The 18111-nt window shown below is 33.4% G+C and overlaps 1 protein-coding gene across 1 annotated transcript; it reads left to right on the forward strand.

The window, feature by feature from the left end:
• The first annotated feature begins 3311 nt into the window (after positions 1-3311).
• On the forward strand, positions 3312-17486 carry LOC128996755 (outer dynein arm-docking complex subunit 4-like). The gene is made up of 10 exons (XM_054422207.1): positions 3312-3590; positions 7970-8250; positions 8732-8884; positions 10027-10206; positions 10687-10895; positions 13178-13411; positions 14224-14377; positions 14635-14793; positions 15684-15844; positions 17247-17486. Exons 1-10 carry the CDS (start codon positions 3476-3478, stop codon positions 17422-17424), a joined length of 1824 nt encoding a protein of 607 aa, XP_054278182.1. The 5' UTR covers positions 3312-3475; the 3' UTR covers positions 17425-17486.
• The last annotated feature ends 625 nt before the right edge of the window (positions 17487-18111 follow it).

The following is an 18111-nucleotide window of genomic DNA, read 5'->3' on the forward strand; positions in this document are numbered from 1 at the left end:
CAGACGTCCCATAAGATAACATGGAAGACAGTTGACACCACTCACTAGTGAATAATTAGCGAATTATTCATTTAAATTTAACATAGATTTATTAAAAGATTGAAAATAAAATATTTCAATTGAAAATCTATTTTTGTACATAGAAGGTGAAGTATATATTTTCATAACCAGCAACCAAGCTTTCGTATTCTTAAAAAATACAGAAATACCACTAGCTGCCTCCAAACAAACCAGCTGTTAAAACACTACTTGCGGTGTTGCCACTTTAAAGGCCGCGGCCTCCTGGAGTTAAAGGGGGCCGTGGTACTCCTCATGAGTCGTGAAGATTATCGGCATCCCAAAAATGGTCGACACTGAAATACACATTTCACCATAGGAACATGGGTCTGTGGTGCCTAGTTTTCGTCTGTCTGTATTTATGTGTGTTTTACAAGAACATTAATAACTCCTAAACGATTTAAGATACAGCGTTGAGATTATGCAAAAATGTTTATCTTATTAAGGCCTATCATTGTTTAAAATTATACTAAAAAATCGTTAACCGTTTTAAAATGGCAGCCATCAAAAATATTTTATGCAAAATTTCACAAAAACCGTTAACTTAACAAAAAAGTTGCACGAGACAAAAAAGTTAGTAAATTTTATGTACCGGTAGTTTCCAATAATGCCTTATTTGTTAAGTTAATGGATAAACAACAACAGAGCGAGAAATGTCTCCTTTTCCAAATGCATGACCACTTTTCTTCATTTAAACAATGCTAATACTCCTTTTACGTTGTTTTAGCATTGTTTAAATGGAGAAAAGTGGTCATGCATTTGGAAAAATAGACATTTCTCTGTTATTATTTATCTATTCTTAACAAATAAAGGTATCATCGAAAACTACATAAAATTTACTAACTTATTTGTCTCTTGCAATTTCTTTTGTTAAGTTAACGGGTTTCGTGAAATTTGGCATCAAATATTTTAAATTGCTGCCATTTTGAAACGGTTAATGATTTTGTAGTATAATTTTAGTCAAAGATAAGTCAAACATTTTCGCAAAAAAACCTCAACGGTGTGTCTCAAACCGTTTAAGAGCTATAAATGTTTTTTATAAAAAACACACAAATACAGAGAGTTGGAAAACTATAGGCACCACAGACCCATTATGGTGAAATGGGTTTGTCTTGACCTAAACAATAACGCTACATACGCTTTGGGTAAAACTAGTCCAAAGATTTCACCGGTTGTTTTCCCTTCGACTGACATATTTTCAGCAAAATTGGGTTGATCTAAGCACGTGGTGACTCGGTGACTCTAAAGGTATAAAGGGTGTTCTTCACGGTAGGTTACGTCTTAGCCAGCCGTAAGAAAGGAGCTAGCTTCTAGCTAAATTGATACTTATTCAATACAGCACATACTCTTCCCTGTCATAAAAGCGCGTTTCAACCTCAACATATTTAGAACATTTCAAAATTTGGATTAAAATTAATACAGCTTTGGCCATTCTCAGCGTCCAGTTGCCACAATCATCACTTCGCATATATGGGCCTATGTTTGTATGAAAAACAAATAATCCCTGCCGCAGCAAACCTGCCAACAAAGCAAATTTCTACTTGCCTGGCTAAATTTCCACTACAATCTCATTATTCTATTAATTAGGCATATGGCATATCAAAATGAAGCACACTGCAAGTTATAAAACACCCTAGAATATTGTACATCATCCTGTTAAACACGTACTGAACTACAATTCATTTTACAATATTCTCCTTGGAATTTTAAATTTAAATTTTTTTGAATTTTCTTCATTACCAAAAAACTGTACAAAAACACTTTGATATACTTAATTATTTGTTTTTTAAGCCCTTTAAAAAGGTCTAGAGAGAAATTGGGAAATTTTGTGTTTTGAGGGTAAAAAATGAGAAAAACCATTTTTTACCCTTAAAACCCCGTTCCCATGGTCCGATCATGCTGGTTCACGAACTCATTCAAGTTTATCCCGCCTTACACATTTAAAGCAAAGTTCATCAAAATCGGCAAAAAATTACTCAAGTTATCGCGTTCACGGACTTTAGTATAACATTAAATACTTAACTTTTTGTTAATAGATTCACATTTAAAAGGAATTAAAATTTTATTAAAAGTTAAGTATTTAATGTTATTTGAAGTTTTGAAAATGGACTTATGACTTTATGTCCGAAACCTGTAACTTCTACTAAAAATATAATATTCAGGGTGCTCAGTTGTACTTTTACTACTATAATTAAAAAATAGATATATAGGGTCCTATATATATATATGTGCAAAAATGATCCGGTTTTGATGAAATTTGGTACAAACGTGTAAACCTACGTTTATTTCAATGAGTTTGCAGCCCAGCATGATCGGACGGGTTTATGGGGGATTTAATAGGGTAAAATTAGTTTTTCCCATTTTTGATTCTAAAAACATTAAATTTCACAATTTCTGTCCAGACCATTTTGTAGAGCTTATTAAAAAATGAAATAATTTTGTATATTTAAGCGTTGTTGTATGTCGAACGGTCATGCAGATAATTAAAAAAACTTTAAATTTAAAATTCACATGTTATTCTTAATTCTTATGGAGAATAAATAAACTGTTGTAGTTTGCTTGTTTATGGATATATTGCATATGGATATATTGATCAACGGATATATTTTGATCAAATTTGGCAATTTTGTTTATTTCATACTAAGCTATCAACATTTCAATAAAAATCACCCCTCTATACCTTCCCTATAGGTACTCATGAAAATTATGTTGAAAAAATGTTATTTAAATCGGAAATAAATCTGACAATTTTCAGGGAATATTTGAGTAGAAATCCAGCCTGGTAAATGGAAATTCGCTTAGTCTGCAGGTTTCCTGAGGCGAGGGTATTAATATTGCAGCGGTTGCTAGTGTTTTGATAATGTAATAATGGTAGTCACATAGTTCTTCACATCGTTGAGTTCTATTAAGGGCTAAATTTAAAACATCTATAAATTAAGACATTTATATAATTTATTTTTTATCAGTGTTCTTCAGCAGATTCTTTTTTTAGTTTTAACATGTAGGCAGATTGATTTTTCCTGAAGTACCAAAATTGTTGTGCCACCAGCACGCACTGTAAAGACAAACCCCGAAATATATGCATGTTAAGCTAATCCAAATGTAGAAGTTCAAAGTACACTCCCTAAATCATTGTCTAAATGAATTTTTATCTCATTAACTTTGGAGACAAACTCTACAAAACAGGTGATTCTGATCCAGTTATTATTTTTAAGTTAACACATTTTGGAAACAAACAAACTTGTTTAGGCTTTGTACACATTTTTAAATGTTAATAATTTTTATAGTTTATTCATGTTTGACATAACTTTACAAGAAATTTATCCTGTAGTCTAATTTAAAATTTTGGAATCGAAAGCCTGAAACTAAATTTATATTATATACATTTTGCCCGAAAAGTTTAATTTTTTTAAGCGATATGACGGCTATTGCAGCAGCAGAAAAAAAGAAGAAAAGGGATGAAATGTATTACAGGTTCAATACAAATCGAGGAATGGGCTATTTAAAAAATCGCCTGAGGAAATACCAAGATGGTAAGACATTTTCAGGTCATATTTTGATTAGGCTATTGATATTTTGAATAATATTTTGATTCTTGAGGAAGAATGTAAACATGCATTCAAATAATCAACTCTAAATGCAACAAAATGTTTAAAAAAACATTTTGTTGCTTGTAAAACAAAGGGGTCTATTTACATAGGCTTATCATGCACTTACGCCCCTTCATATTGCAATCATCGATTTATAAGCTTAGTTTTGTTTATTTAATGAACAAAGTAGCTTATTTTGGTGTCTGTATTAAACCCATGAAAATAAGAAATTAACACAATAGAATAATAGTTTAAGTAAAAGTCTTTCATTAGTACAAATCAACAAGAAGTAAACAATAACAATAAACTCATGATAATATAAAACTAAAATGAGCCAACCATTACATCCCCCTCTTTAGGTTGAGTCTCTGGGAGGTTTTATAAGCTGTCTTGATCTGGTTGTTATGTTAGCTGAAGACATTCCAGAGGTGTTTGAAGGAACTGTTGAAAAGTTTGTTAAGCACATTCCGTTGCCTTCCTCGATTCGATGATCCTTCTGACCATTTGTTGATGGTTGATGGTTGTGGTAACTTTCCTTTAGAATATTTGGCATTGGTCGCAGGTGAAACCGGTTTCTTCAAACTATATGGTTCCTTTTGTCTGTCAGTACTTTATAAGATCCTGGTGAGTTTAGCTTTTCTACCACTTTTCTTTCATGTTTCAGATCAGATATCCAAACTTTGGTTCCTGGGTTTACATCTGATAAGGGTCGAGCACCATGTCGATCATAATTTTGTTTGTAGTTTTGTCTATAATGATTCTCCTTCTCTCGGAGTTTCGGATATGACTGAAGTCCGGTTTTTTCTCCATATGACATGGTAAAAGTCTTCATCTATGGTATCATACTCAGTTCGTTGCAAAAACAGTTCAATTTAAAACATTTTGCAATTTAAAATTAAACAATAGCTTGGCTCCGATAATGTTTTACTACTCTTGAAGACTCTTTGAAATATTTCCTAATCTTCAGGATTATTAAACTTAAATAAACGACACTTAAGAGGCACTAAAGAGATAGGAAGCGTTCATTATCTATATTAAAACGTCCAAATACATTTTGGTTAAGAATGAATTAGTTTAAATAAAATCATACGGTTATATCAAGTGAAGTAGGATTAAAGAATCAGACATTTACGAAAGAGGTGAAATACTTGTTTTGAAGATATAGGAATAAAATACCGTTCTATGCCAACCTACTTTGCACAAATCAAATCAAATCAAATCATGTTTATTAGCACATAAACGTACAGAGGTTTTAGATAAATGCACAGGTGCTTCGTCATTCTTCTTATAGTCTAATATTCTAATATTATATAATGTCCTTTTTTTACAATGTATTTATTAATAATAAATAAAATAGTTTTTAACATTTGAGGAACTCTTTAAATAGACTGGTCAAAAGGTTTAATAAAAAAGATAACGTCAAGCTTAAAACTAAATAACAAGATTTATAGAATTTAATTATAAATAAAACATAAAAAATGTACAAAACATGTAATTTTAGTCAATAACGAGGTCTTCATTAAAATTTCACAACAAAAACGATATATATAAAATATGTAACATTTAAAAATCAACAAGATTAACATGGAGAAGGAACTTTTTACCCTATAAAATATTATGGAAGTAACAGGACCTGCTTATAACATTTAAGAGTCATTTAGAAAATCGTCAACTTTATAATAGGCCTTTCTGATCAAAATACTCTTAATGTTATCTGCAAATTGTGCTGGACTCATTGCTGTGTTTTTTAAGTGATTTGGAAGTTTATTGAACAATTTAATTCCCATGTAATGAATACTTCTTTCTAAAGACGTTGTAGAATGATGAGGGTATATAAGCAAATTCTGGTGTCTAGTTTTGTAATTGTGGCTATTTTTTTCTATAGAGTACCAATTTAAATTATTTTTTACATGACACAGAACTTCAAAAATGTAGATACATGGTACTGTAAGTATTTTTAAACTTTTAAATACTTCTTTACATGAGCTTCCAGGCTGTTTGAGGGTCATGGCTCTTAGGCATTTCTTTTGTACTTTCAATACATTTTTTATTAAATTTGTTGCGCCCCATAATGTTATTCCATATTTCACTAGCGGGTAAAAATAGCCATAGTACAAAATAAGTTTTGTTTCCATGCTGATACAGTGTGTAAGGCAACTCATATTAAAACAAATGCTATTTAATCTCTTACATAATGGTACAATATGTTCATGCCACTTCAGATTTTCATCACATATTACCCCTAATAATTTCACAGACTTCTGATTCTTCAAATCATCATTGCCAACTGTAACCTTTATTTCACCCTCTCTATATTGCATACTTCTGAAGTGAATTATATTTGTCTTGTCTGCATTCAGCAACAGTCCATTTATTTTAAACCAATTTTCTAATTCTTTTATTATTGTCTCTGCTGTAAATTTAATTTTTTCTGTGCTATTATCTCTAATTAATGCTGTAGTATCATCTGCAAACATTACTATATCTGTCTTTATATTCATTGGAAGATCATTAACATATATTACAAACAAAGCTGGGCCTAAAATTGATCCTTGAGGGACTCCTGAATTTACAGTACAATATTTTGATTCATACGTCATGTTATCTATACTAAATGATGTTTTTTGTATTCTTTTAGTTAAATATGATCTAAACCATTTCAGACTGTACCCTCTGATTCCATGTATCTCTAGCTTTTTTTAACAGAACATCATGGTCTACACAATCAAAAGCCTTTGACAGGTCACAACAAATTGCTGCAGTGGTCTGTGACCTGTCCCATGCCCTGTAAATATTGTCAGTTAGAGAGATGAGTGCTGAGTTGGTGGAATGAGATTTTCTAAAACCATGTTGACTTTTGGTTATTAATTTATTTTTCTCTAGATATTCCTGTAATTGAACATTTACAGCTTTCTCAAATATTTTTGAAAAGACAGGTAACAATGAGACTGGACGATAGTTTTCAATCAAGTTTTTATCCCCTTTCTTATAAATTGGCCTAACAATTGATATTTTTAGTTTTGATGGAAATTCACCTGTAAACAGTGACTGATTAATTAATGTGCAGATTGGCATAGCTATATAATCTTTACACTCTTTGATTAAGGTGACAGGAATCTCGTCCCAACCAGTAGATTTTTTATTTGGTAGTGATTGTATAATCTTTAAAATTTCATGAACATTTACTTCTCTGAATTCAAAAAACAAACTTTCTGGGTTTATCCCTGTTTTGCAACTGTCAACTGCTTTTTCTGGTGAACTTTTAATATTCAGTTTTTTCCTAATGTTGAGATAATGATCATTAAAATAATCTGGAATAACTTTGGGGTCTTTTATTATGGATCCGTCAATTAGTACTTCTGTCAAAACGCTCTTTTTCCTTGTATTCATTCCTAACTCATTCTTAATTACTTTCCAAGATGCTTGACTTTTACACTTACAAGAGTATTATATTACTTCATCTATGGTAAAAGTAGGCAAATTGACCTGTAGTCTGCGTCCGTAACTGTTGGCAAGTTGAGAGTTCCTGTAAGACAACAAAGCTAAATATGGATCTCCTTTGTTCTTCTTTAGAGCAGCTTTTGCAATTTTGACAGCTGCTTTTTCTGAGCCATTGCTCTGATGAAACTGAGGACTGCTTGTTTTGCATAAAAAGTTGTATTCTTAGGCAAACTTTCTGAATTCAGCACTAGTGATGCCAGTGTTCCACTGTCTGAGTATAAGACTTCAGGAATACCGTGGTGAGAGAACGTTGACTTGCATTTCTCAATTAGGCCTACTTCAGAGGCAGTGAGCGATTGTATGGTTGCAATCTCAAAATACATTGAGAACTGATCTGTTATAACAATGAACCATTTACCATCGAGCTTAAACAAATCCATTACTGCCTTTTCCCATGGACGTGTTGGCAACTCGGAAGGAATGAGCGGTTCATTTAGATTTTCCCTGTGTTTGACGCATGTTAGGCATGAAGTTACCATCATATTTATATTTGATGTCCTTCCTGGCCACCATAAACTGAATCTAGCCTTTTCTCAACATTTGGTGAATGAAATGAATGAGATGAATGAGATGAATGAGATGAATGAGAGGAATGAGAGGAATGAGATGAATGAGATGAATGAGATGAATAAGATGAATGAGATGAATAAACCCATGAAAATAAGAATTAATCACAATAGAATAGTTTAAGTAAGTCTTTCAATACTACAAATCAATAAGAAGTAAACAATAACAATAAAACATGATAATATAAAACTAGAATGACAATAGTCAGTAGAGCCAACCAAACAGTGTCTGACTAACATGCAATTCCAATGCAGCTGTGGAACTGTTCACAAACGCCATCGATAATGCAGAGCCTGGCTTCGAAACTCCACTTATCATAGCACGCAGTAAAGCATACAGCAAACAAGTAGATCACAACGCAGCTCGAATTGATGCAATCAACGTTCTTGAAAACAATCCCGACGAAATCAGATGCCTCGAAAATGATGCTTACACACTTTACGAAAAAAATGATTTTGAAGATTCCCTGGTACAGAACTACTGTGGACTTCGAAGGCGTAAAAAACCTGATAACTTCTACAGAGGAATACTTGTGGTAAGGTAGTTTTTAAACTGATTATATTTGTTCACTTTGTAAGGGTTATTTTTCCCTTATAGAAAGAAAGAAGTTCCCTTTTGTTTATAAGAAGTTGTTTATATATTTATTTTTGTAAAGAAGTTAGTTATTATTTTGTGAAAGAATAATCGGTTTAGGCTATTTTGTTTTCTTAGAGCCCAATCAATACATCAATACAACTAGACGACTACCAGCACTAATCAAACAGTTTTTTTAATATTTTTATTTTATTGGTTTGCAGCAAAAACATAAAAAAAACACAAAACTCAATCAGTATTTTAACCTCCATAATTGCTAAAACTTATTCACAGTTAATCATGTTGCCAGTTGGAGAGCCAGACGTTTTGCCCTTATAATGCAGTTTAATCTTTAGTAGCTAGGCTGAGAGCTGCTCAGATGCTGTTGAAAAAGAAAATCTTCATGGATACTCATATGACATTTTGCATCATCTGACTTTCAGGGAAAAGAAACCATTGAAGACTGCATTGGTCGCAATGCAGGACCGTTCTTGGACAACGACCGTTTGGGTCAAGTCATTGTGGACATGCACTTGCAAAGGGGCGGAACACATTTAGATGATGACAAAGATGAACTAGCTGTTGCCCAAAGTAAAGTAAGACCATGGATTACATACTCTACTAAATATATTGGTTGGTATTTGTAATGTCTTGGTTGGTTGATAGTTTTCTAGTAGTAAACTGACATGTGCTAGAGCTAGTAACATAGATTAAGTTCTATACTATGGAAACAGTAACCATCAACAGTAAATTTACTGGTCTCCTTCTCACCAAACATCACATTTCTTTAGTGTAAGTTATAGGCAGCTTGCACTATTTATCTACTTTATAGAAACTTCTTATAGACTGCCAAGTGCCAACATAGTAAAGTATTTTGTTAGCGTGTCCCAAATTGCTGACAGTATAGTGGGTGCATGGTCAATGATAAAAAATTAATATATTTATAAAACTAAGGAGTTATGTCTCTCATTTACAATATTTTGACGTTAATGCACAATAAAAATCCATGCAATAGGCTATTTGGCTAAGGAACGTTTTTAGAATAAAATAAAAAGTTGTTTTTATGATATCGAGTTTATAAAGTTAGTGCAACTATTTCTACATGATGTTTTTTGCCTCGCTGGGTCATCAAATAAATTAATTGGTCCTGGATCTGGGTCCTACACTATGCCACATACAGCAATATCTATTCCCTGTTGTAAATTTTCTAAACGTGTATTTTGGGAAACAACATTTTTCTTTTCCCCATGTTGTTCATACTTTCCTTAACACTTCAAACTCCAGATTATTCAGGAACTTTATTTTCTTAATGATTAATTTTCTTGTTTCGCCTGACCTTATAAACATTAAAAAATTTAAATTATTGAACTCCTTATGAGTTGCACAGACCTGACTGAGACAGGATTCATATCCTCAGTTAATTCTGCTGTTTCCTTCCTGAAGGGACAAAGCCTTAGATCTTTGGCCACTGATCAGGACTAGGTCTGACACACTAACAGGGATCAACCCTAGGTTACAGTACATGTCACGAATAGACAGCCGTTTCATACTTATTGTTAAGTTACTTAAAAATAAAAAAGAGTTGAAAGTGGAACTTTGGTTATGGATCACTGCACGATATATTGGCTTTTGGAGCTCAAACCTACTTTGTAAAAGCTTTAAAACCAACGCTTCTGGAATAATTTGACTAAATATTTTTTAGGAAATTATCATGACTTATCTTCATGTATCATTGCAGTACGAGAAGGAGCATACAGACAAGATGTTTGCCCAGAAGTACCTCGGGCGGTTAGCTGCTGACAAGCAGTTCTTGTTGGAAATGTTGAAGTCACCTCAACTGAAGGCTGGGAACAAACAGCACAATCGACAGTTGCAAAATATTCTAATGGATACAGTCAATGTCATCAATAGTCAGCAGGTTTGTACAGTTTGTTACCATTGGATATATACTTATAATAGTCATAATCAAGTGTGAATAACTATGATAATGATATAATTTTAATCAATGTACATCAATGGTAACTAAACACTTCCCAAATCTTAATTTTCAATACTTACAAATTTTAAGCCTCTGGGTCGTGTTTTTTACAAATAAAAAAGGTTAAATAACTATTGTAGGACTACTTTCAATGATCCAATTTTTTTCTCTAGCACCCAATGCTTTGAACCTAAAAGGTTCATTTTCAGGTACGTTCAGGTAAATAAGAAGATGAAGACCTCTGAAGACGCCATACAAGCTGGCGAAATACATAGGATAACACAAACATATTACCCTCTAAAGAACAACAGTCTAAACAAAGGCAACAGCAACTAAGGTATTCTAATTACTGTAGGTTTGCTGCAGTGGGTGTGTTAAAATTCCTGATAATAATTAAGAATGATCAAATTGTTTTTATAGGACACATTAATGACGCAGCGTCCTATGTACATGCTGGATTATCACAAACCGACATTTTCCACAAAATACAATCAACAAAAGAAGGAAGATGTTGAGAAAAGTAAATGCGGAGTGATGAAAACCATGAATAAACTGTTTGATGAAGGGAACTCTTTACAGCGAGAGAGAAAGCTCGCAGATTGTATGAATGTATGTGATCGTCTCAGAAGGTAACACTTCCCTAGTAGCACAAAAATGTTTTGAAAATATGTTTAAAATATTTTGGAATATTCCGAACAACTTTTTTGTTTAAATATTTTAGAAATAATTTGAAAATATTTCAAACCAATGTTATAAATATTTTTGGATAATGTTTAGAAAACATTTAAAAAAATTAATCAAACAAATATTTTTACTAAAATATTTTAATAATACTACTAATAAAATATTTTTACTCAAACATTTTAAAAGCCTTTATAAAATATTACCAGAACAATATGTTTACAAAAAAAGTTAAAAATATGTAGTAAATATTACAAAATCTATATATTTTTTACACCTTTTAAATTCCAACACCTGTTGATTTGGGACTTAGGGGAGAAATTTTATTTAAGAATTCGGGTCCGATATAATTTGGCTTTTTATATAACAGTTTTAATCAGTGACTTTGCAACCTTATTTTTTACTTTTTCTTGTCCTTTATTGTAATGGTGAAGCAACCGGATATGTAAACATTTGTTTCATACATATTAAGACTAAATTTAAATCCATTGTTCATTGTTATTATTCCGGGATTGGCGGGATTAGTAGGATATCCTCCCATAATAGCTACTTCCCTATAGGGAAATTCGCTAAAATCTAATGCAATTCAAGTTTTTAAACCTGGGTTAAGAAAAAATTCTTGCTTGTGGTTTTTGGATAAATATACACATTAGATAGCTTAGGTACATTGGATATTTTCAAATTGCAAAATATAACCACGCGTTCGATTCAGTTTGTAAATTTGCTGTGCATAAGCCAAACTGACAAGCCAAATGGCCGGTATACAGGCCCTCAGATTTAGGCTAAATAGCATTCTGGGCTGAAAACAGCTTTAACACAACCCTCCTCCCTCTACCATAGAATATGGAACCTTCCCCAGGAAAAATTTTGAAACTTAAGTAACGCCTCTTTCACACGAAGCGGCGCGCGCCGTACGGCGTCCGCCGCGCGGCGCTGCGCCGGACAAGCGTGTGTCTTCACACTAGTACGGTTTCGTGCGGCGCGCGCCGTACGGCACTCTTAAATATTTTTAATTTTCTGTTCAGTTGTGGCTTTTAAATGAATACTCCACTTAAAAGTTGAAATAAAATGAATGGGCTAATTTTAAATTTAATAAACTAGTGCACCTGTTGCTCGAATTTGAGCAATTGCAAAATATTAAAGGAGTTTTTTTTACGAATAATTGTCACAATTTCCGTTGACGTGTGAGAGTAAAGTCAAAGATAATGTAACTAATCACTCCACTCCAGTTATCGAAACTGGAAACGAACTCACTCTGAAAACGAACGCTCACTCCACTCCATCTATCGAAACTGAAAACGAAAACTCTTGTGTGTATCATGTGTGTACTATGAACAGCTGTAATTAATACAAATTATTTGTCTGTTTAACCTCAGAGTAATTTAACTAAACAAAATCTTGTCTTCATAAGATATACATTGGGATTTTGATGGCCTGAGGGGCAAAGCCCGAGGACTTTTACTACAGGAATTGGTGAAAGGGGGCATCTACACAAACAATACTTAATTTTGACACATCGTTTGTAAAAATCCGTCCATTATTAACGGAGGAGTAGTATTTTGTAGAAATCGCCTTCACGTATTATATAAATGTTTCATTGCGTATAAATTACTAAATTATTAATTTAATACTAAATATTCTCCTCTAGTTATTAAAAGAAAAATTTTGTTTTGATACTTTAAATTGGCCGATTTGCATGGGATGAACATAAAAATATATGTTTTGTAATAACTTAATATATTTTGTTAATAAATATATTATTTTCCGATACAACGATATATAATTTCTTAATTAACTGTTGCACCCTCTTGGTCAGGTAGTTTGCCTAAATTGAGACAGCGTAGGGGTTGGGCCGTGCGGCGCGCGCCGCACCGTGTGAAAGCTCCCATAAGAACCAATGCACCTTTACCGAATTGTGCGGCGTGGACGCCGCGCGGCGCTATCGTCCGGCTCAAGGTGCATCCGGCGGTAACTCGCGCGCCGGACATAGTGTGAAAGGACTCATATACTCCCATAGCCCTACGCGCGCCGCGTCGTGTGAAAGAGGCGTAAAGCTGCAAGCGATCAGTAACGCTATATGGAGGTTAACATACTGATTGTAATTTGAATGTGTTAAGGCTATGTTGCTCCATGAATCTGAGAAAGAGGAGGTTCCTATCTACTTGATCCATTGGTTATTTCCACATGGTAGACCTATTGTTACTTTTACTTTATTGAGATTTGCCCACAGGTTTATCGAGTGTCAGCCAAACAACTTGCTCCCCAAGTCTCAGAGAGAAGAAGTTCTTAATCGTCTGTACTCCCTGATTGGTCTGGCCTATATGGACACAAAGACACTGGTTCCTGATTGGTCTTTTGATGACAACGACCTCCGAATAGAGTTTGTTTTGAACTCCAAGATCAACAATCCCCGATTTGTTGACAGAGTCAGAGAAACATACTTTCCAAAGATTTGGAATGTCAAGTGTGTAGATGTGTTGAAAAAGTCAATTTTTTCAATGCTGGGTTTTTTTATCGCTTTTAGGCTAGTTTTAAATATTATTAAAAAGGTTTAAACACAAATGAAATATTATATGCACATAGTTTATCAATTGTGGAAAGATCAATAAAATTAGATGACTATCAAGAGGTGTGAGTGATACCATCAACGGTAGATACCATCAATATCTCAACTAATTCTGATTACATAGCCTTAATTAAATCTATTTCAATATTGTTTAAATTACAAAAAAAATCCCAACTCAAAAAATGAATGTTATTTAGAAAAACTTTAAAAAGTGTGTACAAAAACAAAAAAGTGTGTGTGTGTGTTTAAAAGTGTGTATGTAACAAATAAAGAAGTTTTGAATTTGAATTTTGATTACCTATATTAAAGTTGCTTGCCTTCATATCACTGAAGGTTCTAGTTTAATTTCCATCGGGATTGATTTTGAACCAGACATATAATTGGACTATTAATTGATGGTAAAAAAATTACGTTACACAGAAAAAATACCAGTGTTTGTGCCATTCTCTAAAACAAATAGTTAAATAGAACCAATGGCACTGAAAAACACAAGAACAATTTTTAAAAAAAACTCGCTAATGTCTGGAAAGAAGAGCCAAATGCAGTATTAGGTGGTAAAATTGTTATCAAACTTTTTTTCAATAATTATCAAAACTAAAAAGATAAATGTGTACTTTCAACAATCAAGTTTGACTAGAACTCCTTACATTATGTTCATTTCATAATTTTTCTTTGTGAAATGTTTAAAGCCCTTAACATATATTTTGTAGAGAGATGAAGAGGGATTTAAGAGCTCGTCTGGAAGTTTCAATACACAAGATGGAAAGGATGTATCTGTACCATGAACTGTCAAGATGTTTGTTTGAAGAGTTGAAGCAAGAAAAAGCCTACAAGATGGCATCATCTGCACTTAAATTGGCCAAGGTGATTGTTTGTTTAGTCAATCTGGAATCAGAAAGTAATATTTATTGGATCAGATCATCTGAATGGAGAAAGGTCTATCCTAGTAGGAAAAACACAAACAAATCCACATTCTACACAATCTAGAATATTCCTATTTCACTCTCATAATTTTCAATACAGCAAAAGTTTTTTCCTAGTTAAAAAATGAAAGCTTTACTATGATCCCATGTTCATAATGTCATTTCAAATCCACAATTTGATTTGTCAAAATATTGCAGGAGACAAAGAGCGGATTGTGGCAGTTCAATGCTGGGTTTCTGACCTCTCTCTCTGTGCTCATGGAAGGAGACACCGATGAAGCCAAAACTAGCTTCACCGACGTTATGATCAATGCTCGGAGAATGGAGCGAGACGATTGTGCATACTTTGTTCAAAAGGTAGAACATGCTTTAAACCTTTTTGGTTGAATTCTCTTAGCATCCCACCGAACTAAAACGTGATGATGCATAAGTTTTGTACACACGATCTGTGATTAAAACAACATTGATTGGAGAAAATTGATAAATATTAGTCCATTTAAAATACATTTTCTAACATTAGAACGCAAGTATGACACATTTAAAAAATCATAACAAAAATAAAATAGCTCGCATTATACCTAGCCCATATCAAACTTACTCAATACATCCACTGCGCTTGATATTATATCTTTCGTATTGCTCAGTGCAGGATACAACACATGGAATTCAACAAATAAGCTAACAAGTTTGAGCAAGTTGGCATGGACATGTAGTTCAACCAACCATGAATATTGATTTGTTACGTCCAGCTGAAAGGAACAAGGTTTTGCAGATGAGTGTTTTGGGACAGTTTGTAAAGATACATGAGGATAGAGAGCACAAGCATATAGAATGGTATTAGTACTTTAGTTATAGAGAATGGTACTGAAATTAAAATGTATTTGGAATACTTTCATGTTAGCAAAACTGGTGCAAATATTTAAAACTTAGTGTATTTTTTATGTTGGTAAAATTATTGAATAGTATATAGTTTAAGATTGGAGGATGGCTAACGGGATTTGACCTTCACTTTGAGCCTGCAAAGCTCATCACACTCATCCTAACACCTTACTACCTGCTCTACTTCAACCAAAATGTCCACACTCATCCAGCCTACCCACAGAATATTTCTCAACACTTCCCTTTACAACCTAAATATTGTCACACACAGTTTTACTTTGTCGAACTGAAATAGTTGGTTGTACTTAAATATATTTACTAGGAAATCCTCAACTGGAAATAGGAAATGATCAACTGATGTTTTACAGGTGATAAAAATAGCTACGGAACCGAACCGATTGAATTACGATTCGCCAAATATTACGCAACAGAGAGAAAAAGAGATTATGGACATCATGAGCACTCCCGAACTACGAGCGGAAACTTACCGGATGCTACAAAGAATAAAGACAGCTCCAACCCACGCTAGGTTAGATTAAACAAACTCTTTTGTAGATTTTTCATCATTACGCAAACCTATGTAGCCACTCAAACCTCCGTAGGTTTTTGACCTCATAAAAAGTAACCACCTTTCTTCGTCTTTCAACCTTTCTGTCTCTGCTCTTAGCTTTCCTATGTCCTTCGCACCTGGTCCTGCCATTTAACCGAGGTTGTCCTGTGGTCCCTGAGGAAGATTTTCAACTCCATTTTTAGCAATCAACCTTCTTCTCTTCTCTTTACATGACCAGCCCATCTCAGTCTCCTACTTTTTATTTGGGCTATTATATCTGGGTCTGTACAGATTTACCTTAGTTCTTGTTTTGTCCTGATTCTCCACACACCATTTTCATTAATGGGACTGTAGATGGTTCTTAGCATTTCATTTTCATATATTTTATTTTTTATCATGGAGCAGCTAAAGACACTACTTTAAAGGTATAAATAATAAAATAATTCTCTACGGTCTAAGTTGAGTGTGTTTTAGTGTATCTATTTATTTCTCGTCCAACTTTAAACTTGAAATTTTGAGCTTCTACAACCAAGGAGACCAACCAATTAATTAACTGTTGCTTACACTCTGGTATTATCACCACCATCATTGACTGCAAATTGTAAATAAATTTCACAATGAGAAAGAACTATTCAACATTTAATTGACATCAAATGTTAACCAGATGCCAAATATGAAACAAATCAAAATATGACTTAATCCAGCAGGATGAATAAGCTAAACTGGGCCCAGCTGTCCTTGATCAGCTTTTAATAGATGATTCTGTCTAAAGAACCAGTTTAGTTAGTAACAAAGCTGTCATCTCAATCATCAACTCAGCTTTTGCGTCCTCTTGTGTCAGCTTCGCAAATATTGAATCTACCACAGTATGCAAAGCCATTGGTATTATCACACACTTAATATTCAAGGAAGAAAGAATGGACTCAAAACAACTCACTTAGCAAAAGAGTTTCATGAAAATTTTGTGTGCTATCAATTCCACAGTGAGTTTACCCAATCCTTCTTCCTAAATATTACAAGTACAGTATTCTCAAGTCATATGATTTTTCCTTCAAAATACTACACTAAATCACCTCTTATTATGAATCTTTTCTGGCTGAACTTATTATCGCACGTATCTGCATTGGTAGAGCATTGATTACCCTAAGCCCCGTCAACGGACGTCCGTTAATCGAAGGAAGAAAGAAGAAAGAAAGATCAAATCACAAATTCAGCAAGCGACTGCTTCTTAAATGTATGGTGAATGGGCAAGCAAATAATGACTAAAGTTACATGCGTTCAAATCTACAATACAAATGGTAACTATTACTGACTAACACTGCTGCTGTACTTTTGTCACTTGCCAAGACATTTACTGATTTCAATATTCACAAACTTTCAGACTGAAACTACAAACTGCGTTGACAACTAAGACACTAGGCATGGGCAGTTCACGCAGGTCGATGAAAATCGCAGCCCGAGCAAAACGCAGAACTCTACACGAGGTAAGGACCAGCGAGCGTAAATCTTCCGTAAACTGGCACAAGTCAATTTCGCTTGATCTCTCAAAAATTGAATGATTTTCTTTATGTGCTAAAACCTTCACTTTACATAAAGTAAATTAAAGATCTGTCTAGTAATATTTTGGTGCTCTTAATTACTTTGTAGAATTTTTGTACATAGGACTATCTAGAATTTCTGCAACTATCCTCTCCATAGAGTTTTTTTACATTTTAAAATGTTACTAATAAAAAGGTTAAATACCTTTTCACGTCATCAATCCTAGTCGTCTTTAAAATCAAAATTACTATAGTTTTGAGGCATGCTGCCCCATTGTCATATCTTCTGTCTTCATTAAATTTAAGATATTCAAGGGTTAGCCTAAAAAGGTAATTTATCAGTAATCTATATTAATACAGGAGGTAAAAACATGGATAAATTTGAAATGTTCAGGAAAAATTGCAAACATGTACTGTTGCAGTTTAATTTTGAACACTTTTGGTAATCTGTTTTACTAACTGACTATGAATGGGAATGAGAGGGATGGAACATGATGAGTTTTTTTTGGGGTGCTGAACACGAGTTGTCCAACAAAATTTATTTCGGCAAATATGAAAAAATTAAAAAAATGTCCAAGCAAACTAAAAAAAAATATATAAAAAAACACAGGAATCGTTAAAAAAATTTCAAGAAAACATTATATGGCTTTATTTTTTAGTGTTTGGTGTGCAGAGTGACATACTAAAAATTGGCCAAAATCAATGCAC

This window comes from Macrosteles quadrilineatus, unplaced genomic scaffold (assembly GCF_028750875.1).
Source record: "Macrosteles quadrilineatus isolate MER2022 unplaced genomic scaffold, UCM_ALF_1.0 Scaffold_6__1_contigs__length_79288215, whole genome shotgun sequence".
NCBI lineage: Eukaryota > Metazoa > Arthropoda > Insecta > Hemiptera > Cicadellidae > Macrosteles > Macrosteles quadrilineatus.